Source organism: Cavia porcellus, unplaced genomic scaffold, assembly GCF_034190915.1.
Source record: "Cavia porcellus strain 051 isolate PalLab524CR breed Dunkin Hartley unplaced genomic scaffold, mCavPor4.1 scaffold_6, whole genome shotgun sequence".
NCBI classification, from domain to species: Eukaryota; Metazoa; Chordata; class Mammalia; order Rodentia; family Caviidae; genus Cavia; species Cavia porcellus.
Window position 1 is genome coordinate 51,319,116 of NW_026947489.1, and position 25,356 is coordinate 51,344,471.

General features: G+C 39.7%; 1 protein-coding gene across 4 annotated transcripts in view; it reads right to left on the minus strand.

Moving 5' to 3' along the window:
• Positions 1-1,305: 1,305 nt before the first annotated feature.
• The window catches only part of LOC100723292 (TRPM8 channel-associated factor 1), a 41,421-nt gene continuing 17,370 nt past the window's right edge, over positions 1,306-25,356 (minus strand). For 3 of the 4 annotated variants that reach the window (XM_005006091.4, XM_005006092.4, XM_005006093.4), the window contains exons 2-9: positions 20,463-21,096; positions 11,527-12,521; positions 11,146-11,243; positions 9,824-10,037; positions 9,275-9,514; positions 8,199-8,536; positions 6,745-6,995; positions 1,306-3,820 (exon numbers count right to left, since the gene is read on the minus strand). In XM_005006091.4, the coding sequence (XP_005006148.1) occupies positions 3,811-3,820; positions 6,745-6,995; positions 8,199-8,536; positions 9,275-9,514; positions 9,824-10,037; positions 11,146-11,243; positions 11,527-12,521; positions 20,463-21,082 (2,766 nt within the window). In that variant the 5' untranslated portion in view covers positions 21,083-21,096 and the 3' untranslated portion in view covers positions 1,306-3,810. Of the gene's footprint in view, positions 3,821-6,718; positions 6,996-8,198; positions 8,537-9,274; positions 9,515-9,823; positions 10,038-11,145; positions 11,244-11,526; positions 12,522-20,462; positions 21,097-25,356 lie in introns of all 4 variants that reach the window. The other variant, XM_063250657.1, reaches the window with a different exon arrangement.

Below are 25,356 nucleotides of genomic sequence, written 5' to 3' on the forward strand. Positions count from 1 at the left end.
AAGAATCCAAATGCAAAGTAACATTTCCATGATTCCCTTGATTAGGATTGGGAGTTGTTTGGTGTGTGTTTATAGTTTGAAGAACTGTATCTTCGAATTTGAGAATCATCCTCTGTTCATACTCTACCAAAGTGAAAGACAGGTCCAGACAGTTAAAGAAACTTTAAGGAAGTGGAAGCCAACAGGTTTCCAAAGGACATGCCAGGGGTCTGTTAGAAGCAGTCTTCAAAGATACAATTTGGCATGGCATGTTGCCAGCAAAAAGAATGGGCATCTAAGCCCATCTCTAGTTGGTCTGTTAAGTACATACATTAGGTGAGGCTGTGACTTTGGGTGGGGACATTAGCTAAGGCACTAAGTTTTCAGGGATTGATTTTGTGAAGAACAAGTAAGAAGGATTCTGATAAATGTGGCAGATTGCTGGTTAAGGCCATTGCTCATCAGAGCTCCAACTGACCTTGGGAATTAGACAATGGCATATTTTATTTTCTTTTACAGGAATACAGACTGAACAGTATGGTGGAATTTATTTGTTAAAAAATGGGCTATTTCTGTGACAGTAACAATCTGGGAACCACTCTAACTTGTGAGAGCAAACCTCTGTTCCAGATCCTGATGCACAGTACGTAGGAGAGATGCTAACTCAGTAATAATAATAATAATAAAAAACATTTGCACAAACATTTATCTTCAGCTATAAATGTTAGTGGGGTCAGAAAAGAAACAACTACTAAGAGAGTAGAAATAACAGGACATAAAAAACTTGGTGGCTTGACATTTTTCATTAGTTGATGGTGTCTCCCTAATACACAGGGAAATAGCTGAAAATAGATTAGAATGTGCAGGGGCAAAGAACATAACAAGCGACTGACAGATGGATGGAAATCCTCCCACACCAGCTGGCCTCATGTAAGACTGCAACTTGTTAAAGTTACAAAAGCTTTCAGCCTCGTATGGATCTTCTTCAGTGTTTCCTACTATAGGGACAAACTCCATGGGCCTTTGAAAAGAACCTCAGTTTGTAGCCTTTATCAGTACCTTCTCAAACATCCATTATTCAATAATTACTGTGAATCTGCTAGAGAATAAGTGCCAGACAGGCGGAGACCAGAGGAAGGCTTTATTTTTATGGAGTACTTGTCGAAAGAAGAGAATGTAAAGGGTGCTTGAGTAACTGTTGTTTATTTAGTGTGGTCACTACTGGAGAAGTAATGGAGACCTGGGATGAGTTTGGAAGTCAGATGAAGCAAACACCATGTGAAGCGTTTGAGTCCATTGTATCTTAAACACTGTGTAGCCATGGAAGGATTTTTATTTCTGTTTATTAAAAATTTTTCGAAGTAATACATGCACAAGGTAAAAAATTAAATAGTACAGAAAGACTTAAAATGAAAAACACAGTTTGCCACCCCACTCTTTTGTAATTCTAGTCCTAGTCCCTAGATGCTTTTTTTTTAACAATATCTAATTTTGTATCTTCTAACTTCCTAACTTTAAATAATATGTTCAAACAATAATTTCTTGACTTATTAACTTTAGACAATCTTTAATAATTCCCCATTACAAAAGATAAGGATTTAACTTATACTATTCCACCTTTCCTTTGTCCATCCTTCTCCAAATGCTTAATAGATATGTCATTTTAAATAGTTTTATTGGTTTAGTTTTGAATTTACTATCTAGTTTTTCTCCTTTTAACTAAGGACTTTTTCTTTTCATCCCCACTTTGAATATGTAAGTAGCCATACCTTTTCTTCCTTTTATTCACTCAACTAATTCTTAACTTCTTTTTCTTTTCTTTTTACCTTGTCAGCATTATTTTCAATTTCAGTTCTAAATAAAATATTATTCCTTTCATGGTTTGCTGATATCAGAACACTGAGGATCAATAAATGGCAAGTACATGATTTTGGCTATAAAAATACTTTTTACAAAATGAAAATCCAATAGAAACTAGCACACCCAATGGCATCATGCATATAGTACTGGAAAGAGGATGTACTTACAACCCATGTCAAATTGATTTATCACATAAATCATTAAAATTACGTCTGTTTTGTTTTGCTTCATAACTGGACCTGAATTCCTGTTGTATTTTTAATCTTTGTTTTTGGTAGGCTAAAGAACGTGTGCATTCCAGATTTTCCAACTTCTTAGCTCCTCAATGGTATTATCCATGCGTAGAATGCATTCTTCCCACAGAGCCCTTGATTATGTGTTCTCACCCAAAATGGATCAGCTGGACAAATGTCACTGTAGAGTGATATGTCCCTCTGTATAATTATCACTCTAGAGTGAGTTTGTGACTCGATAACTATTACGCAACAATAAGACTTCTGGGGTGAGGTCTACTCTTTTCTGGATCCCACTTTTTCCTATTTCCTGGTTTTGATTATGTTTCTGGAGAAATTCCTCAAGCTACTTTCTCAATAAAGGTACAAAGAAGGTATCTTTTCTGAAAACTTGCATGCTGGAAAATGTCTTTATTTTGATATTCCTCTTTCCCAGTTTGCCTTCTATAGAATCCTGGGGACAAAAGTTTTCTAGAAGCTACATGAACACATCACTCCCTTGGCTTCTAAAATTCTGTGTCACTGACTGATCTCCCATCAACCTATTTCTCATTTTTTTACTTCAGCTAATTATGATGATTTAATTTTTTCTCTTCCTGTGCACTTTTAATATCATCATCTACACTTAGTATTTCTAAATTTCATAAGATTGTACCTAAATATGGGTTGTTTTGGGCATTTTCAGTCTCAAGATGTAATTCTTTCTGCTCTTTGATTCTCTTTATTCTTTACTGTTTTCTGTGTTCTTTCTTCTAGAAACTCCTAATGGTTACATTTTAGTTGTCTGTGTCTCTTTCCTTCCTATTTTCTGTTTATTTTTGCTCTATGTCCAAGGAGAGTCTTTTTACTTTATTTTCCAGATTGTCTACAAAAATCTTTTGGAAGTCTTATTTTGTTTTCAAAGATCTCTTGCTATTGTTAAAAATTTCCCTTTTCTTGTAATATCCCGTTACCATTTTACAAAAACAACTCAAATCTCTCTGAATATGTTACTGCAATTTTAAATTATCTCTCTACCATGCTGACTTTGTTTTCTCCAGTTTGTAAACTTTTTAAAACTTCCTTAATTCTTCTTGCTTACTTTTCTTATCCTTTTCTCTTGCTGTTTCCATCTCCCCTCCATGTCTGGGGATTTCCAGCTGAAAATTTACACTTAAAAATCAATTTTAACTATTGACTTTTACAGATTGGGTTTTTTCCCCTCCAATTGCATGGATAAGTCTTTATCTCCAGTGACCCTCATATGAGCAGAAACACCGAGTATTTGACTAGGGATCTTAATTCTAGAGAATTAGCTGGTAGGCTGAAGGGGCCACATATTTTCACAAAAGTATTTTATTTGGAATATCAACTCTTCCCTCTCCTCAGACAATTTATTTAATTCCTTTATACAAACAACAACAAGAACAGCAACAATGAAGTTTTAACTGGTACCAATAGTAGGCTACTTATGTTCTATGTACAAGAGTGGGGGTAGAACAGAATGGGGATGAATTTTACCACTGGTACAATTCTTTAGTAATAGATTTTTCTGTTGCTTTAGTTTCTTTGGGGTTATGTTGTTCAGATCAGCTTATATTCTGTCTGAAAGGTACCTTTGCTCTTTTAATTCATTTTCATGCTTCTTCCACTTTCTCTCTCCCAGAGTGTGTTGAGATCTTTTCCAATGGTTACCAAATACCTTCAGTTTTCTTGGCTGGGATTTGTCACTTCTGTTCTGTGTTTCTTGATGTCAGCTTCAGTGGGGCCTGAGGAGGAAACAAACAAACAAACAAAAACTTATGTGGTCAGTCCATTGTTTTAAACTGGACACCCTGTTTGAGGCTTTCAGGCAGGTCGTAACATGGATAACTATATATATTTACAAGATCCCCAGGCCTCACTGCTAAAAGGGACTAAAGAGGGCAAGAATGTATTTAATTTTATTTTAAAAGGTTGAGAATCTAATTTTTTCTCAGAGAACATGCAGTATTGGGGACTTCTGGGAGTCAGATGCTTACCAAAACAGGCTAACTTTCAATAATCTAGGTAGAGTGCTTTCATGGTGCCCTGGAAAGGGTGATGGAAACTAAACCCCCAGCTACAGGGCTTGCTAGATCCTAATGGCTTGTCTAGCACTGTCTACCGGGACACACTCCAGTAGCCTCCTTTTTCTTTGTACAAGTAATTGGGATAAACCAAGGGGCCTTTTATTTTGATAAAATTAGATGAGGAGACAAGCTCTAGTGAACAAAAACATTCCATTTGTTTCTTTATCTATATTTGGTTACTCAAAGCACTGTAATTAGATCACCCATTCTGCAATCAGAATGCCTAGGTTTCAGTTCCAGATGTACCACTTATTAGCAATTGAGCCTTACATAATACATTTGATCTCCATAAAATTCAGGTCTCTTTCATAAAATGGCAGTGATCACAATTTCTATCTCATTATTGTGAAGATTAAACAATTTTTATAAAAGAGCCAATATTAATACCTGGCACATATTCAATACCCCAAAACACAGGGGCCCTGGTACCAGTCAGAAGCCTGTTACGAACGGGTTTGCACAGTGGCCTCGTGTATGTATGGACACCCCTTCATTCAAGTTACCACCTGGGCTCCACCTCCTGTCAGATCTCAGTGGCAATGGATCCTCATAGGAGAGTGAATTTTACTGTGAGCCATGTATGCAAGGACTCTACATTGAGGTCTCCTTATGAGAATCTGATGTAATAATAATAATTGAAATAAAAATAAAGGGCATAATACATGTAATGCCAAAAGGTTGGGGATAGCTTCCAGTAGATACAAACTATTTATGAATGAATGTTCAACTTGTATGTTTAAAGAACTTAGACAAAAGATATTTATGAACAAAGGGGAAATAATTCTAGGCTAAAGAGAGGATAATTACGAAGAAATTCAGAAAAAAAACATTGTGTAGATAAAATCTTATTGCATGCCTCCAGTTCCCCAGTTAAGTAAATAAAATGAAGTATTAAAATCAATTTAAAAAGAAGTGAACTAAAGGAAAACTGGTTGTATGTAAACAGCATTATTTCTAGAGGCTCAATCTTAGTTAAAATTATGAAGAAAAAGGCATGCAAATGACAGTAAATGTAGATGAAAAAGCAGGAGGATCTTTTAATGTGTGGTAATTAAGTAAAGATTGGGGCAGTTTTATCTTGTTCCAAAGTGAAGTTTTCTGTAGGTGTGGTAACACTTGAGTGTTTGCATCTGGAGTCTGTGTCACAGTGGAAGTACACCTGCTATTATGCAACCAGATGGCTTACTAAGGGTAAGCACCATCTTGGAATTGTCCTCATTTTTGTTAAGATTCCCACTCTTAATTTAATCAGAGAAGGAGTTGGACTGAAAGATAGATTTAGGTAAGGAAGCCAAACTGTAAGTAGCTTCTAAAAACCCCACTGTAAACTTAAAGGGTTCTTTCTTTAGATTTATAAAAGAACACCAGAGTCCTTCTAAAAGCTATATAAACTAAAGGATGGGATATTGGAGGTAACAGTTATGTACTGTATATTTCCAAAAGCTAGCAGAAAAGATTTAATTCAATATTATGATGAAATGACAGATGTTTAAGGAGACAGATGTGTTTAACGTGAGTTAAATATTATGGTTTCTCATTACTATGTATAGCTTTTATATCTTTATGTATCAGTTAAAAAAACAAACAATTACACTGTACTTGTAAATCTCATCAAAAAATGACATTGGACTCTAAAATGAAACTGAGTTAGTTAGGTATTAGAGTAGCTAACATTTTTTTCAATACTTATTAACTACCAGGCATCAGCATAAAATGGAATTTTCACAATAATTTCATGAAATGTATCTCATTTTATAGAATGAGGAAACTGAATCACAGAGATGTTAAGAAACTTGCTACTGCCATACAACTAATAAGTATAAGACCCACGATTTTGAATGCCAGGCACCTACTTGTAGAAATGGTGATCAACTTCTAACCAGTGAGAGGAGACTGGAAATAGGGCCTCATTATTCTGCAGAGCAGCAGGAAGTTAAGCGATTCCACTGCTCAGTTCATAAGCTCTTTAAAGTTATCCATTTGCATTTTTGTGACAATTCTAAGAGGCCAGCCTTTGTATGCCACAAGAAAACAGTAGTACAGAGAGAAATGGCTTTCCCAAGAGCCAACTCTAGTCCTAGCCAACTCTAGTCTCACTACACCAGACTGCTTTTCAAGTGCTTTGAAAACTATCCAATAGTACATAAGGCATCAGAGAGCTGTCTAGTTGTCATGGTAAATTTGTGTTCCAGTGGAGCTTGGTGGTCAGATTTTTGGATCAGATGATCAAAAGTAAATCCAGACAGTCTTTAGAATGTGAAGCTGAGAAACAACCTCTATGGGCTGTACCCTGTGAGGATGGCCTGAAGGTAAGCCTAGACTCCCAGATGGGGCCTTACAGGATCAGGAGGAAATGTGGTAGCTTTTAGTAAAGAAACAGGGTGCCTAGTAGAAGGCCCTGTTCCTGAGAAAACCTGACTAAACTTTTGCTGTGTTCTTAACCCGCTTCCTAGAGACAGAAGTCGGTGATAAGACACAGGGCCAAGGCCAGAACTCTAGAAGACAGAGGTGGAGGAGTGAATCCCACCTCTGCCTTACCTCCCCAAACCTCTCTACCTGCCACCTTGATGGGCACTCCTTACATCTGTGTGAGGAGGTACAATTTCATAATATTTTCCTTCCACTCAGGCAGGTAGGCCAGGCTGGTAGCCACTTCCTTCTGGATGGGCCAGGCCCAGGCCTCAAAGAATGGAGCCAAATTCTTCTGCACTTGGTGGGAGAACATCTTGACCCACAGATTCATCTTGTCGACATTGTCTGTGGGCAAGTTGGTCTGGTTCCTGTACTCAGAGAAGAGACGGATGAATGGCTCCCATCCGAAGGCCTCCTGGAGCTGGAAAGAGAAAGATGGAGCCAGTTCAGACATCAAATCTACAAAAAAGAGGGCTCATCAAACACAATACGAGACTTGTGGGCATTTACTCTCCAAACATTAGCTCTGCAACTGTTGTAACCTTCTTTCCTGTTTCATATGCTGGTTTAATGCCCCAGCCCCTCTGCCCAGTCCTAAGAGGGTCTCTGGGTTTTTCAAACAATCAGTCATAGCGTTGAAAATAGCTTCAATAATTATTGATACTTCCTACCTCTACAATTATTTACCTGTCTCATAAGATCATAGAAGTAGCGTTGGGTGTTACACAAAACCTTAAAACTACCCAAAGTGCAATGCTCCTGATTATTTTTCAGAGTTGCAAAGTTAAAGCCCAAAAATTTGGAAACTCCCTTCCCTATTCTGTAATCCTCATTAACCACAAGATGTGTCCATTCACGCAGCTACTAAAAATGGCCTTAGGGTCAGGGATAGAGGGAGAAGTGAGTCAGGCAGATATAAAAGACTATAGAGTCTAACTAGAATTAGGAATAAATTATAATTTTAGAAAGAGCCAGCTATCCTGAAGGTGCTGGGAAGAGCCCCAGCTGGTCAGGGTTACAGAGCTTTGGAAATAAGAGGCACTTGGGAAATTGACCACAACCAAACTAACTCTCTTCTTGGGAAACATTTATTCCTCGGACAAAGCATCTAGACAGCAAGGTGGACAATGAGTCCCTTTGGCTGTTCACACTATTCTCATGGAAAAACCAGAATGGAGCACATTAGGCCTGAGGTCAAGGCAATGTCATATCCCTAAGTGAGCCAGGAAATGATCTGGGAACTTGGGGGCAGAAAACATGGTAATTCAAAGGCAGACAACTTCCATGTCCAGAGAAGTTAAGATTCTTGGGTTGCTTATGTAAGTTAAAATCCGAGGCACAGTCAAGTCATAATGAGACGGCCCAGTGCTGTACTTGCTTCTGCTGATGGGTTTTGCACAGTGCTCTCGTCTACAGACGAATTTGGGGTGCTGTTAAGTCTGGTAAGTACATTTTAGGGTCACACCAAGCAATGCACTGAGAGACATGGCTACAGGATTGTCATACAGGGACTCTAGCAGGGTTTTCTGCACGTGAAAAGGCGAGGACACCTGGGCCCCCAGGATATCATCTAACCACATGGCCCCCCTAGGGTTTCCCACCCACCTCAGTCCCTGCTCAGTACCTGCAAGTACGTTTCCAGCGCAGTCCAGGCAGTCCAGTTTTTCACATTAGGCCCCTTGCTCAGGTAGATTCGGACTCTCTTCTCCCGAACTGGGGGCCACAGCGCAATATTAGCACGGCCGCGAGGGATGCCCAAGACTGTCTCATGCACATACACACACCACAGGTTGCAGGTGGCCTCCGTGGTGTGTGGGGGGAATTCCCACTCCTGCCGCTGCTGGTTACGGCCCAACTCGTGCACAGGTCCCCACAGCCCCTTGGTTCTGATGAGCTTCTCATTGATAAGCTCTTGTACAGACTCCAGGTGGCACATGATGGGGTACCCAGCATGCATCCAGCCTGGAAAATGTAGGAAGGAAGAGCAGAAGGTCAGGTCTTCTCAATCACCTTATGAAATTCTTCCCTGAACTCTCTCTTCCAAAATACCGGATATCCTCAGACAGCTTCTGGCATCCCTCCTGCTCAGAAGGGCAACCCAAATTCAGACCTCCTGGCTTTCCTTCCAGTACCCTCATCCATACTCCATCCTGACCAGCATTGCCAGGGGAGAGGCCAGAAGCTATAGAGGCTCAGTCCTGCCATTACTCTTTCAGTTTTGGGGGGGATTCTGTGCTGCTGTATCTTTTTCTCAAAATTCAGGACCTTTTGGTTGTGGTTTCTCCTCTCATTATCAGATATGTATTTGCTCCATTGGTACTACTTTACGAGAATTATCTATGCAAGCTAAGAAAATATAGCCACCCCACCTCCCAATTTTGATTCACAGCCTAGGAACACTTTATTCAAAGTCTTGCAATGACTCTGAGCTGAGTGAAGGCCCCTACTACCTTTACCCACTCCTTGAAGGCTCTTGAAGGCCACCCTGCAAGGTAAGATGTCTTGGTGTTTTTGATGGCATCTCTTGACACGCTAATTTAAACTGTTATCTATTTCTTATGTATATCCTTTGCTTTCTACTTAAAGAGCAAGGAGTACATGTAGTACATGCCTTACAAACAAAAGCTTTTTTCCCTCCTAGCTGCGGCAAGAAGGACCCTTAGGGGTGGCACACACGGAGGGTTCTCTGGGAGCACCCACCCACTGAGATCTGCACATCAGCCACGATCCTCTGGGGCAAACGCAAAGGGAATGGCTCGCCACCCAATCGTGCCACAGCCTGCATCACTTCGTCCCAGAGCCGGAGTAGCGGCTCAGGGTTCTCCAGCGCACGCAGATTTGCGGTTGGCACTGTCAGGATGATGTTGTCGGTGGCCAGCTCTCCCCAGGGACCTGGGTTCTCCTGGATTTGTCTCTTCCACTCCTCCTGGGATGTCTCTCCTAGGAAAAGAGGCCAGAGAGCTTGAAACACACATTCCCAAATCCTTTAAGTTAATACATACAATTTAGATTTCATATGAAGAAAGCCTAGATCATGAACAGACATATTCTTCTCTCTATCCTTGTATGAAGTCCCTATCAGTGTGCTTTGGTCTTTTTATTGTTGGTCCAAAGCAGAATCTAAGGAAGTTATCCTTCTTTCCTCCACTAATCTGGGACTTTCTTCTCCTGCACCAAACATCCCACAGTCACCTCCCTGTCTCAAGCCGCTCCCTTTCCCTTGAGTTGCATCCAGCAGGATCCACTCACCCAACTTGTAGTAGGGGGCATGCACAGCCCCTTTAACGGTGATGGGGACAGAACCCAGCTTGCTGTTCTGAGGCACAATGATATAGAGGAGTCCACCCCAGAGGCAGGTAATAGGTTTCGTGGGCTTGTCCAAGCAGCACCTGTTAATCACAAGGGGTCCTCGGAACAGCTTGCTGGCCCTGGTCAGGTCATCTGTGTGGCAGCCAATTTGTATCTGAAGTAGAGAAATCCCCCATCAGCATCAGCATGGGGCTTGCAAGGGCAGAAGAAGAGAGCCCAAGGAGTGGGGACTCAGGAAGAGTCATTAGGCCACAACCCCAAGTGAAATAGCGTGTGAAACTGAGAATGTGAGATAGACTTGTGAAGTTTCAGTATTCCTCATGAACATGCAGCCTACATTAAGGATATGCAGGGTTCTTGAACATCCTTGAAAAGGATGTGAACAGCTCCACCAAGGATCACCTGGAGACACTAACATGAGAAGCAGAGAGTGCAGCCTGGGGGGTGAACTCTGAGGATTGTGGGTTCCACAGATGGTCCTGTGATGTCTTTATAACACAAAGAATTCAAGGTTGGATATTTCAGGATGGCAATTCTGGTACTGAAGAGGGGGCAGAAAGGAGCCCTTTGCAGAGTAGAGAGTGGGCTGGTACAAGGCATTTATAATCTGGCTGATGTTAACAGAAGACTTTAATTCCTTCCCTGTTCCTGAGAAGTCGAATGATGCTTGCACTTGATAATCCTGAGACTGCTTACCTTTAGATTTTGCTAAACAAGAGCCAAGATAAGACACAAGCATGGAGTAGACCCTTGCTAGTACAATAACCCGATGGTGGGAAATAACAGGATAAAAAATTTAACTTGGGGAATAGAATGCGTGTTTGTGGAAGGGACGAAGCAGAGGGTAGACTTGAGTTACTGAGGAAAAGTCTTTTTTGGTGGCATGGGAAAGGAGCCAGAATGAAAAAGACCTTGTGCTACAGTGGCAGACGTATGTGGTGATGGGTAACAAAGTAAGATTTATTGACTGTAAGAGGAGGGATGAGTCCCTTCAGTTTGATAGCTCTCCCTATCGTCACTCTGTGGGTTTGACTGAAGCACAACTCCATAGAGCTGTAAGTTGGTTAATTTTGAGTTCTGGGCTCTGAGCTGTATCAGATTCACATTTAGTTTCCTGCAACCTAGTTGCTTCATCCTTGAAATGAAGGCAATGATCCCTACTCTGTACTGTCAGAAAGGTTTATGAAGACCAAATAGGATATCAACCAGGAGGGCAACTCAGGTGCCTGTCACCTGGTGAGACAGACGGTGTGTGGCCTCACCTTCAGATCGGCAGAGGCAGCAGTTTCAGGCAGTGAGACTTCTATGATTTGCCTTGCGGGTATGTAGAGGCCAGTACTCATCCAGCAGTATCGGGTGCCTGCAGACAATACAGAAGGGCATGCTTTTTCCCTGTTCTGTGACTCCACCTGCCGCCCTCCACAGACCCTCCCTGAGCTCTGCACCGCTCTTTCCCTTCATGCTGGTGGTGCTTTGACTGATTTCTTCCAAGCAGCACCCAAATGCCCAGTTTTTACTTTCTCAGTTGCAAAGGATGGAGGTGCCCGCTGCAGATGCTCAGCTCCCCTATATGAACTATTGCAGTCACAGGCTGCCAATCCACTCATCCTCCTAACACTGAGCTCCTAGTCCTCTGGCCTTACCTGGATTGGTGCAGTTGACTTCCACGGTGATAGGAGACTCCAAGGGGCGCAGGTAGGGGGTGCTGTATATGTCTTCGATTTCTGGGACCAACAGAGAGAGATCACTTCCGGAGTGTGCCAGGCCCGTGGCCAGAGAAAGCATAGCCCCTCTGCAGCAGTCATTAATTACAGGGTTCTCTCGGGTGGCTACTGGGAGACGATAACGGCTCAGCAGCTTCCGTAAAAGCCGATGCACAGACATGTAGGCCGGGATCTCTTCAGCAGGGATCTGCAGGAAAGCTGCGCCATCGGGTCCCAGCTTTGCCAGCCAGCCTTTCTCTACGTTTCCTCTCTTTCGGCCCATGATAACCTGAAACTCGGCCAGAGTGGAGCGGAAGTGATAGGTCCTTATCCCCGCTTTCGGGGTACGGAAGGGCCCTGGATTGAGGCTTTGGCTTGTGATGCTGATGCCAAAGGGGTTGAGGAGGAGGTTTCCAGGGAATCGAGCCAGAGGAGACACTCCAGGGTTCTTGAAGGCCCACCACCAAGCCTGAGCTCCAACGAATAACCCACCGCCCTCTGCTACAAACTCCTGCAGTTCTTTGACCCCCACGTCATTCACGGGTTCAAAGCAATAAACACTCGCGTCGCTGGTCAGATGGGGCTCAATGCTGGTGTCTATGCCCCCCACGGCAAGCAGGCCGCTTAGCGTTCGCAGCTCCGTCTGCACCACGATCTTGCCTCTTCGGCCTCCGTCCAGCCAGCGGACAGCATTGAGCAGAAAGGGGCCGAGTTTCCCCACGGTGAATAATACTTTATGGCCAGTCACAACCACTCGGCCTCGGCCATAGCGAGCAGCAGCTATAACACAGCCATGGTAGGAATCTAAGCCCAGAGGAAAAGCTAAGGCCCCATGCACCAGCAGCTGGGATGGAAAACAATCTGAGTTGCTGATGTCCAGCTCCGAAATCCCATGCAGAAGCTCATCTCTATCCTCAGACAGGTCATCTTCACAACTGCAAAAGACATGTGCATGCTTGATTAGAGGAGCAGCCCCACATACAACTCTTAAACAGTGTGACCTATACAGCAAGTACTACAAATGTGTCAGATGTGTGAAGAGAGAATGGGGTAGGTCTGACTTCACTGAGCATGAAGTTTTACTGAAACAAGGGTTTCAGTAGAGTTGAGTGCCATCAACTCTGCATCCACCATATGGCTGTCTTAACCCCATGGGACTTGACTGCATCTGGATTTCTACTGATTCATTGTTTGCCCCACACAGTGGTGAACGCTATGGTTTTTGCTGCTTTGTTTTGTTTTTGCTCAGCCATGTGTTTACTTTCCTGACCCTAGAAAGTATACCATGTAGTCACTCTCTATGAGAAATCCATGCCTGAAAGATCTCCAACACACTCCAAATGTACAGAGATGGAGACACATAATAGGATGAGGTTTTGGGTACAGGAGTGGTCTCTGTAAGCTTAAGATTCGGGAATTGTTCTGCTATTTATGTTAGAAGTGTGGCAAATGTACGATCAGAAGGCAGATTTGTGGAAACACCAAAAGAAATGAGGAACAGGTAGAGAACATATTCATAGGATTTGTGTTGTACTCTCTGGGAATAGCAGAGCTTTAATGGTTTGGAAAACTAGTTCTCACAGTGGAGTCTTTCTTTAAAATAAAGGCATTAATCTGCAATTCAAAGATGACTCTCCCTTTCTTTGAAGCAGTTGCCATTAAAATCATTTAACTAGCTCTTCTTGCTATGATTCTGGGTTTATCAACCTTATGATTATAATCTTGCTTTGGATGATCATGGCCTGAGAGTGCCACCATGACATCAGTCAGGCCAACCAGAATATTATGCATTGGTAGGATTTATTTTTCTTAAGCAATACGTTGGCTAATATGTCTAGAAAACTGAATAGAAATAGCTATTTTTTTAAGTTTTCTTACTTCTTTAAGAAATTGTTAATTCTTGTAAAGTTATATTCATATGTTTCATGCAATTTTTTTTAATGAAGTCAGTGAAAAGATATGGTACTATGTTCTGAATTAATGGATCAGTAACAGGATTTCTGCATTAGTCTCCTGCAAGGAAATGAGAGATACTAAAACTTCTAAGCCAAGATTCAGATCCCAAATCCTAGAACTCCATCTAAATAAATGATACGAGACCCTGCTCAGCACTAAATCAAAGAGCGCTCTCAGAGACATCTGTTTATCAGCTTCAACAATCATAACTTCTGTACTTTAATTAGAAGGGGCAAAATAATAGTTTGGTGAATTGAAAAAATATCTATTTTGTTTTCCTTTTCTTTCTCACCATATTCTGAAATGAAATGTTATTAAAATAGAAACATATTTATGATGGTAACAGATTTTGAAAAGGGTACAATCAGTAAATTAGGGTAGTACAGTGTATATGGAGAACATATATCAAATGGAGTCAGATGAATCAAAATTCCATGAGAACAGAAGGGTCTGGGATTGGACATATGTGAAAGAGAAGATCAAGAAAACCAAGGACCAGTATTATCATTTGTCCTGAGAAAAGATAGCATAAAAGCAATTAAAAAAAAACTTATTGATGTAGAATTTCAATGCAATCTAAATCTTAGACAATATTTGCTGAAAATTAACAACATGAAAGAAAAGCATCAAACTCTAAGAGAAAACAAACTTCAAAGAAATGGTGGCACATGGAGAAGAAAACTCGAAACACATATGGCTTGTCACTAGCAAAAGTTAAGAAGATAGATCATCACTTTTTTAAAAAAATGGTTGAGGCTTATATAGAAATGTACTGATCAGAATAAAGGTGTTACTACTGAACAGGTAACCCTAATTTTGAAACACAGAAAGAAAATATATCAAGACCTAGCTAAAGACAGCAACTAATTAAACTGGAAAGTTAAGTAAGGTGATAATTCATGAAGCAGTCCTAAAGGAACAAAGGATAAACATTGTAAAAAGAGAAACAGATTGGAATACATTATAACAGTTAGCAATTAGGAATTCCAAAAAGATAGAACAAAGAGAAGAAGTGAGATAAACATTTGTTCGGACTGAAAACATCTGAATCTTTAGAATGAAGTCACTATCCAAATGGAAAGCAGAGAAAATGAAACAAGGGAGCATTGAGTCAGTTGCTGGTAAATTTATAACTCCAAATATAAAAGAAAAAAATCTTACAAAAGACTGTAGAAAGTAAAGCAAAATTGTCTACAAAGAAGTCAATGTTTTAGCTGCCTAAAACTTTTTCAGCACATGAGGACACTGAAATTTACTGCAAATAAAACTTTTCCAAGAAAGATTAGATTTATCCTGAAGGGCTAGAAAAATCTGAAAAACAAAACCGAAAACCACAGAAGAACAAATTTGCTATAAAAAACTGGTGGGCAAGCATATTGGTGAGGCTTCTAACTGATGCTAAAAACTGCTGATGAATATCCTGTGACACTTGATGCAATTTGTAAGAAAGAATACCAGATTAATAAAGCTATGATATTAAAACAAGCAAAAATTAGTGAAAACCAGCTAGTACCGTAATACCTAGTGATTTCTCCAAAATCTTGGAGGAAGGTGGGACACATGAAAGTTCAGAGTTGAAAGGAAAGATAAATTATATAAAGAAGTTAATTCTCAAATCAGATAAAAAATAAGTTTATCTAAAAATTGGAAAATAATGCAGTAATTATGTGTATTATATATAATAACGATGCATTTTAAATTACTGGGGAGAAGATAGATATTTTCATAAAGATGTTGGGCAGTTGGCCAGCCATATAAGAAAAGACAAACTGGACCCATACTTTACAAAATACACAAGAAAAAACCACTCCAAGTGAGTAGGAGATATTCATTTAAAAATTAAAATCAAGTAAGTGTTAAAACAAGGGTATGGTTTTTATAGTCTGACTTGCAATCAGATTGTATTAATAATGACTGACAAAATCAATTATACATACAAGGGCATTTTTTGGTAAAAATAGTAAGCATATTCAAAAGGGAAATTTAATGTATATAGATATAGGTCTTATGATTTTACTAAGTCATAAAATAGTAAAAGCCCAGTATGAAAAATTAACAACAGATGAATAGATATTTCATAAATTACAAACAACAAAACACACAAAAAGATAATCTATCTTAGTATAAGAAGGAGAATTAAAATTATTTTAGAGTACTTTTTTCTGATTATCAAATTGGCAAAATTCACAAGTCTGATAATTCTTTATTGAATACCTCTGGAATAACTTGACATTTCTTATATTCCTGATGGGAATCAGAAATAGTGCACATCCAAATAGAGAAAATTGTGGTACTTCCTAACCAAAATATACATTTGTTTAAGTTTTTTTGAGCTAGCAATTCAGCCAGTAGGAAGTTACATAAAACTGACAGTTATTCATTTCAACATTATTTATAATAGCAATATATTGAAAACAATATAAATTTAGGGATTGGCTGAAAAAACTAGGATGTATATTTAGAGTGCAATACAATATTGCTATAAAAAATCAGAAAAATTTCTATGCATCGTCAGAAAATGACAACCGAGTTACACCATATTGAGAAGAGCATTACACTACACACAAAAATCAACTCAGAATGAATTAAAGACCTAAAGGTAAGCTTGAAATCATAAAATATCTAGAAGAAAATACAGGGTAATAGTTACTTAGTGTTGGTCTGGAGAATGATTTTTGGCTATCATGAGAAAAGCACAGGAACCAAACCCAAAGTAAACAAGACTGCAGCAAACTAAATGTCTCTTCACAGCAAGGCAACACAAAACCCAAGGAAAGCAAAAAGGCAGATTATGGATCTGGAGAAAAATATATGCAAGCTGTGTGCCAAGTATGGGGTTATAGCTGCACTATATAAGGAACTCATATAACTCAATAGCAAAATAATAGTAATTAATGATAATCCAATTTATAAAGGGCAAAACACCTGAAGAGCAGATTTATGAGAAGACAGTGGCTAGCAGGTCTATGAAAATACACTCAACATCATTATTAATTACCAAAGAAATGGAAGTCAAAACCATGCTAATACTTCATTCTGTGAAAATAACTATCACGAAAACACCAAGAGATAAATGTTCATGAAGATATTGAGAAAAGGGAATTCTCTTATACATTGTTGGTAAGGATGTAAGTTGGTACATACAGAATGTGTTCTACATTGGTTCACGTAGAACTTTCTACAATATAGAAAATAGTTTGTAGGTTCCTTGAAAATTTTAAGAGCTACCATGTAACCCAGTCATTGCTCTGTTGGTCTATATTCAAAGTAGGTGGAATTAGCACGTTGGGATGATCTCTGCACCTGTAGGTTTACTGTAATGTTTTTCACAGTAGACAAGACACAGTACGGCATCATATAAATGTGGATGAATGCATAAAGAAATTATGATATATGCATATCAAAACTGCATCTATATCAATCATATATTCTAAACACCTATTTAAAAATCTTCATTGACACAAGATGAAATTTCATCTATCTTAAATGTGTATCTTGATGAGTTTCTGCTAATTTGATACAACTGCATAACCACGATTTTATGCAAATAGACACAAAATATCCATCACGTAGAAAATCCACTTTGCTCCATTACAGTTGATTCAGTCCCCTATTTCAGCACAGAAAGAGGCTGGTGTGCATTCTGTACATACAGGTTGTATTTATTTTTCCTAAAGTTTCTTATACATGTGCCCTGAAGTATGTACTCTATTTGTATTTGGCTTCTTTCACTCAGAATAATTTTTAAAGAACCACGCATGTCATTGAGCCTTTCAATTATTCATTCCCTTTTACTGTTCAGCATTTTGCAATGACAAAGATATTCTGCATTTTATTTAACCATTTTTCTGTGGCTGGACATCTGGATAACGTCCAGTTTGAATCCTGCTGTGCAACAGTTTGTGTTGACATATTTTAAATTCTCTTGGATTAAAGTTGGCTGAGTTTTATGCTAAATGTATGTCAAGTTTATAAGAAATTGTGAGTCTTTAATTTGTCACTTTTTAATTTTAAGAGATAAGATATTTTGTTGTGACTTTAATGTGCATTAGTCTAAAGACTAATAATATGGAGAATCATTTCATGGGTGTTTTGACTTTTAATATATCATCTTCTGTAAAGTTAAAATACTTTGCCTTTTAAAAAACTGTCTTCCCGAAATACAGTTCTGCACAATCTGAATGGAAGGTCATTGTTAAACATGCAAAATTTTGCTTTAGTCTGTAATTCATCTCTTTATTTTCTTAATATTTTGCATGTAGCTACAGAAGTCACAGTTTTTAAATAAAGCTCAATTTATCAATCTTTTCCTTTTATGATCATGCACTTCTTGCATTTTATGAAGCCCACCTCTGTCTAATACTTTTGGTACTTTTTCCTGTGCTTTCATTTGGAAGGTTTGGAGTTTTTGACTTTGGAGTTATGTCTACATCTAAGTATTTGCTTTATGTGTCGTGATGATGGGGTAAGGGACACGCTTCGTTTTTTCAGCATGGGAAATCCACTTGCATTGGAACTCTCTGTTGAAAGGACTGTTCTTTCCTCACTTACTATCTTGGAAACTTTGTCAAAAAACAACTGAACATAAACATGAGATGAACTAGTCTGTGTGTCTATCCTTATACCAGTATTATAGTGTTTTGATTATTTCAGCTTTACAGAAATTTCAAAATTAGCTTTTATAGGTTCTCTACCTTTATTCTTCATTTCCAGAATAGGCTTAGTGATTTTAGTTCTTTTCATTTGTTTATCAGTTTTAGAATCAACTTGAACTTTGCATGGAGTCTATAGAACACTTTTGGAAAAAAACTAATGTTTTAGAAATATTTAATACTTTGATGGGGGCATGGTGTCACACACCTGTAATCTCAGCACTCAAGGGCCCAAGGCAGAAGGATGGTGAACAGGAAAGTTTGAGTCCAGGTTGGGATACACAGTAAGTTTGAGGCTAGCCCAGATGACACAATGAGACGTCTCGAAACAATAGCAAACTAGGAAAAGAGGGAGGAAGGAAAGATCGTGTTCTGACTCATCAACATGGTATTTTTATTTACTTCTTTAGATTTTATTTATTTTTTTCAGGGACTTTTGAAGTTTTCAGTATACTACGACATTTTGTTTTAAATGTAACTATTTCTTGATTTTAGAATATTCTAAATGATGACTTATTTTGTTCTAATATATAAAATGTAATTGATTTTTGTATCTTACAACATTGGTAAAGTCAAGTATTTTGGAGATTCTCTTTACAGAATGATTATATGTTCTGCAAGTACTTCTAGGGATAAAATAATCCCACTGCAGGAAATATGCTGACCTTATGCTCAGATGAATCTTATTATTTAAAACTCTTCTACATGCCTAAAATACTTACTATTGTTTGCTGTCTTGATAATGTTTTTTAACACTGATTTGAAAAGATTAAAAATTTTCCTGTTTCTTTAGCACAGCATACTGATCATGTCCTTTTATCCAGTTTCACTTTCTGCAGTTTCAGTTGACCACAGTCAGATGTAGTCCATAAACAGTGAAAGGAAAATTACAGAAGTGAACATTACATAAGAAATTGTACCATTCTAAGTAGCATGATGAAATCTCACACAGTGGTGTGCCATGATTTATCCTTTTGTTCAGCGTATACACACTGTATATACTACCCCTTCTTTTACTTTTCATATATAATGTTGAACAGAAGGGATGAGAGCAGATGTTCTTCCATTCCTGATTTTAAATTTAGGGGAAAACATTCAATATTCGGCTACACACATGACCACTACCATGGACATGAACGTGGCCATCATTTCCAGAATCATGGAATGAATTAAGGTTGTGAACTGAGGTACCATTGTATCTAGGTTAAACTGGGGAAAGGTCATCCAAAAGACACAGTAGACAAATTTTTCTGGTGGATTTCCCCAAAACATTTGTTCCAAGGAGATCCAAGCTCATTCTCATGCTTCCAACTACCTCCAAGCAACTTCCTCTCCCAATCTTACTTACCCTGGCCTTATCAACCAGAAGTATCAGTGCTCTCTGTTCCAAGGAAGATGAGAACTTTAATGTACAACAGGGAGTGGCCTTGAGTACTTTTTCTACCCCTGGGAATACTCCAGCTATATTCATCTATCCACATTCATCTCCTATGTTCATCCATCTAATTTTATGCCCAGCAAATATTTATTGAGCACCTATTAACCTGCACACATATGGCACTGTGTGTGAATAAAACAGACTAGCTGACGTTTTTGAAGCATTTTCATTCAGTGCATCCTCTTTCTGCACTCATCAATTTATATTCTTCATTCGCAATTATTTAATCTTTGGGCCCCACTCTTTTTTTTTTTAATCAGTACCAGGGATCGAACTCACGACCACCTGCTTGCAAGGCAGGTACTTATGCCCCTGAGCTAAATCCCCAGACCCTGGGCCCCACTCTTAAATCTGAAATTTAGCATATATAATCAGTGCCATCTATTTGGCAATCTCAACTTCTGAGTTTTCTGTTTTCTATTTCCCCATCTGATTGAACCTTCCCAGACTTTTCCCACTTCTCTCTAGACTTTGCTTAGGGGGCCCCTAATGTTTTCCTTTTCCTCTTATTTTAGTTGAAGGACTCTTTCTTATGAATCTTCCTGGGTTATTTTGCTGATTTATTCCTGGGTTAAGCTAGATATTAGGTGATTCAATAGGCAGTAATTAAGTACTTCCATCAAGCAGCAAAATAATCTCGCCTGGGAAGGCAGGAGCAATGGGGACCTTGCCCTTCCTGGGCCATACAGCATTTTAAAAATCTACTTGTCCTGCGAAGAATCCATGTATGACCTCCAGGTTCTCTTCTGTTACCCTGGAAGCAGCACGAAGGTAAGAACCATGTTTTCTTTTTAACCCGGAGCCAGGTCTGCACTGGAATAGGTACTCACCTAACCAAGACTGGGATCTTGGGCATCTTCTTAGAGACTTTAAAGAAACTGGTGTCCCCTTTATTGTCAGTGAAGTACACACCGGCCACACTGGTCACCAGGTTCCCAGGGAATGTGAACAGAACCCTTTCATCATCACCCTGGTTGGCCCAATCCCAGGCCTGGCCTCCTATGAGCAAGCCTCCTCCACGCTTGATAAACTGGACCAGCTTTTCAGTCATGGTTTCATTGTAGGCATCGATACAGTAAACCCCTAGGGCGTCGTTCACTTCTGGCTCAATTTTTGCCTCTATTCCAACACCCTCGAACACTTTGACCAAAGGTGCCAGGGATGGGTGGACACCGATGGGAGCCCCAGGGGAAGAACAAAGCCACCCCACAGCATTGACGAGAAAGGGTGAGAGCTGGGTTTCCACCAAGTAGTCTTCATGGGATAAGACCACCAGGCGGCCTCGACCGTAGGTGGAGGCAGCAATGAGGACCTGGCCCATGTCATTCACCATCACAGGAAACGAGGCCTCGCCAATCAGGAGCAGTTCACATGGGATAGCATCTTCAGGGAGATCCCAGCTTGTCACTCCATTCATAAGGGCCTCGAAGGCAGCAGAGGGAGTCGCCATGGCGCTAGTGGTTTCTGCAGAAAAGAAAGCAAAGATTCAGCTTTGCAAGGAGTAGGCAAACAAACCAAAAAAACAAGCACCATCCGCCCCTTTCCCACCAGATGGTGAAATTCACAGTGCGAATGACGCTGACAAGTGAAACGACCAAAGCTCTCAGTGTTCAGGTCTGTAGTTAAGACTCATGCCCTGTCTACTTAAACTTGTAGGGTCAAATTCAGATGGTATGGTACTTTTCCATCACAGGTGGGCAAAAATAGAAGGGACAAATGAAGGCAGAACTGTGTCCACCAAAGTGATATTTTGAAGTCTTAATATAGTATCTGTTTTTGTGACTTTAGAAAATAGGATCTATCAGATGTATTCAGGTTAAAATGAGGACATACTGGGTTTGGATAGGACAGAGCTAATGGCTGATCTCAATAAGAAAAGGAAATTTGGGCACAGAGAGATACAGATACATAGAGGAGGATGTTAACAGAAGATGAAGGCAAAGATTGGAGTTATGTGTCTACAAATCAAAGAGCACTAAGGATTGAGGCAAAAAAAATAGATGCTCAGATTAGAAAGCCACCGACAAATTCTACCTCTGTACCTCTAGAAGGAACCAACCTTGCTGACACCTGGACATTGAACTCTGAAGCTTCCAGAATAGTGAGTGAACAAATTCCTGTTACTTTAAACCACTGTACTATGCTCACTTGATACGGCAGCCTCAAAGAACCGACACAGTGGTGCCATGTTTTATTCTTCCAATACCCGTCCCACTCTTCTTGGGCTCCACACTGACTTTATTAATCTCCACTTGGAAAATGAAAATTTCAGTTTGAAAAGTCTGAGTTCACCAAGCTGGTTCTTTGGTCAAAGTCATAACCTGAGTATGAAGGAAGACAAAGCCTCAGTGCCTTGAGTCCAAGTGTTGGACAGCCAAGTGCAGATGGTGACAAGTCATGAGAAGGGGCAGATTCTTGCCTGCACTGGAACACTCTGTGGCTGTGAGCTCACAAGCATCTCTGCTTCATCATGAGCTCCACGTAAGGATGCTCCTCAGTCTGATTAGTTGAACCTGATTGAAAAGGACCTCTAAAAACAAAGGCGTTTTGATAATCAAGATATCCACAGCTCCTTGTCCTGGCTCCCCAGCAGCTCTGGGCATAGCTGTTATCCTTGTCCTGAGCAAGCCAAACCCCCCCCCTTTTGCTATGTAGCCCAGGGCAGCCTAGAACTTGTGATCCTCCTGCCTCAGCTTCCTGAGTGCTGGGATTGTAGCATACCTACAATCACCACATAAAGAAGCATACCTCCCCACCACACTGGGCTCTCAGCAAACTGTTTATCTTTGATTTCTGGAACCACTTACTGTCTGTCCTTTTTTTTCATCTCCTCTTGGCATTTCTTAAGTTTTCCTCTTTGGACTTTACCTCCTCTCTATTTTCCATGTCAGGAAATATGCATTTATATTGCTGAAATGGAATTCCTGAGACTGGAAATTTATAAAGCAGAGATGTTTTTCTTTAGAGTTCAGGAGGCAGGGAAATACAGATGGAGGTCCCACAATCAGTGAAAGCCTTTGTGCCACATCAGCCCAGGCAGAAGGCAGAAGGACCACAGGGCATGTATGAGAGAGAACAAAGAAGGGGACTGAATGGTTCTTTTTTATCAGGAACTAGTTCTGGTCAGAGCTAACCCAAAGCCTGGATAACAACATTAATCCACTCATGAGGACTCTGCATTCACCACTGTCTTAAAGGTCTCCTCTCTCAGCAGGTTTGCCCCGGAGATTAAGATTCCAACACTGAGCATTGAGGAGCACAGACAGACCATAAGACTCACTCTCAATTAAATACAGGTTCAGGCAGTAGAGTTAAGGCTCTCTAGATTCAAATCTTAGGGCAAGACCTGGATAACATATTTCAGATGTAGTTTCGTTATTTATCAAATAGAAACAATAGTATGAATCACAAAAGATTCTCAGAATTAGAGGAAATAACACAGGTTATATGCCCTTATGTTACTTATAGACATATATTATATATGCATGTACATAGTTATTTGATGAAATATAAATCATTTAAATATGTGAATAATAGAGAATTCTTGCAGTGAAAGAAGAAATCTAATGTAATGTTGGTTTTCATAAAAAGTGGATTGAATAGTTATTGATTTAGGTTTTATATTAGTTTTTTGCAGTCAACATTAAGACTTATGATAATATTACTGCTAAAATTACTGTTTATGTTTCATGTATCTGCATGAGTACTTGAAAAAGTCTTTGACTGCTCAGTGCTTTCCATAGCTAGCTAGGAAAAGGTCCTATCCTGAGTGGCTGATGAGGTCAAGACCCTGACTGAAAGAGCTCATGATCATTTATAGCTGGTTTCTGAAATCAAAGAAGTCTTCAACTCATTGTTTTCCTGCAAAAGAGTGCCTCTGAGGTACACTGAATAAACTTGATGCTTGTAGCAGTTAAAAACAAGCATTGTCTGCCTACTTCCCTCAGAGATATTGAGAACAGACAGCCAACAAATGTTTATTAAGAAGTCTGTTTTTTCTTTACCCCTCCTGGTGTCCACAAAAAACTAGGACAGTCAGCGACAGAGTCACAGTATGTTCTTTCTTCCTGTTATTCCATATCAGCTGGTCACAAGGACTGTCAATGTCCTTGTTCACCACTTTCAATCATGCTACCATTAACTTACTTTAGGTCTTTAAGTAATTCATGCCTAGACTAAACCAAGCTGATTTCCAAGTCACCAGGCTCTCTTCCTGGAACCTCTCTGTCCATATTACTGTCCTGAAGAAAAATCACCAGAGCTTTACCAGTGTCCACAGCGGGAGACCTGGCTCCTTCCTCCTGGCTTGTGATGACTCCAAGGTGGCAGCTCCTCCTCTTATCTTTTGTTCCTTCCCTCCCTGCAGTTTCCAGGCTACCCCGCACACCTAGAGATTCTGCTTCCATGTTAAATCATTTTCATTCATTTTCTTTCCCTTCTCACCCACATTTTTCTATCTGTGGAAATCCTACCCTTTTAAGTGAAGATATGCAAAGATATGGCCATCTCTCAGAAAAAAAATAATCTCATGAGTCAGTCAACAGAAAATACAATGCATGTTATTCATAGGACTGTCAAAAAAGAACTAAGAGAAAGTATTGGACAGAAGAATGTGAGGAAAATAAAGAAAGCAGCTAATGTTTAGTGGTGGAAAGGCTGTGGGGAGAGTACTATCACAATCTGAAGGACCTACAAAGTCGGCATTCTTTCAAAACAACCTGGGTGTATGTGGATTTGTATGTTGATGGTTCAGCATAGTAGTGGGTATGGAGGATGGGCAGATCCACCCTGGGGGTGGTGTGGCCTCCATAACATGTCAAGGCAGGCTTGTTGCTGGCTGCTTTGCTGCTTTGCCCCCTGCTGCCTACCCTGACGCACCATGAACTGTTTCTCTTCTGTGATGTCCCTCTGCCATGCCTCCCTGCCTTGGATTCAGCTGACTGTGGACTGAAACCACTAGAAGCTGTGAGCCAATATAAAACCTTTCACCTTAACTTGAGGCTTTCAAGTACTGTGTTTCAGTAACGGGAAGAGTAACTAAGACAATAAACATAGTACTGTCACACAAAACTACAAATAGAAAAAAAAAAAAAAACATAAATGGATGAGGGGTGTTTCCTAGTATCATCTTCCAGTCTACCTGTTTCAGGATCTCCCACTCAGTCCTGCAAGGCTGCCCAGCAGACCCCTTTCTCTGGGTCTACATTTTCCCCAGTGCTAATGTGTCACATGACCAGAATGCAGAACTGCCTCACTGGCTAGTTCAGGATGAAGTAAATCCATTTTGCATCTACCTAGAATGTTCTAGATATATATTAACTAAAAATTTCAACTCGTGCTATGTAGAAATGTATTTTTATAGATAAAGATAATGGAGGTGATCATAGTTATTGCAGTAGTAATAATACACTAGTTTTCAGGTTTTTTGCTTTGCAATAACTGACTCATGTCATCATTTAATCCTGATAGTAAATGTACATAAACCTTTGAGGTATGTGTCAACATTATACCCATTTTATAGACAGGTAAAATAAAACAATCCAAATCTCAATAGCCAGATAGTTTGTTATTTGCTCAAAGTCCCCTGGGCAGTAAATGGTGGAGCTAGGACCCACTCCCAGAAATCTAGTGCAGAGATCTACCTTCTTTAGCATAAGGAATATATAAATGTTTCTTAGATGCTCGCCTTTTTATGTATACAGATTCTATGGAGGCCACATTTCA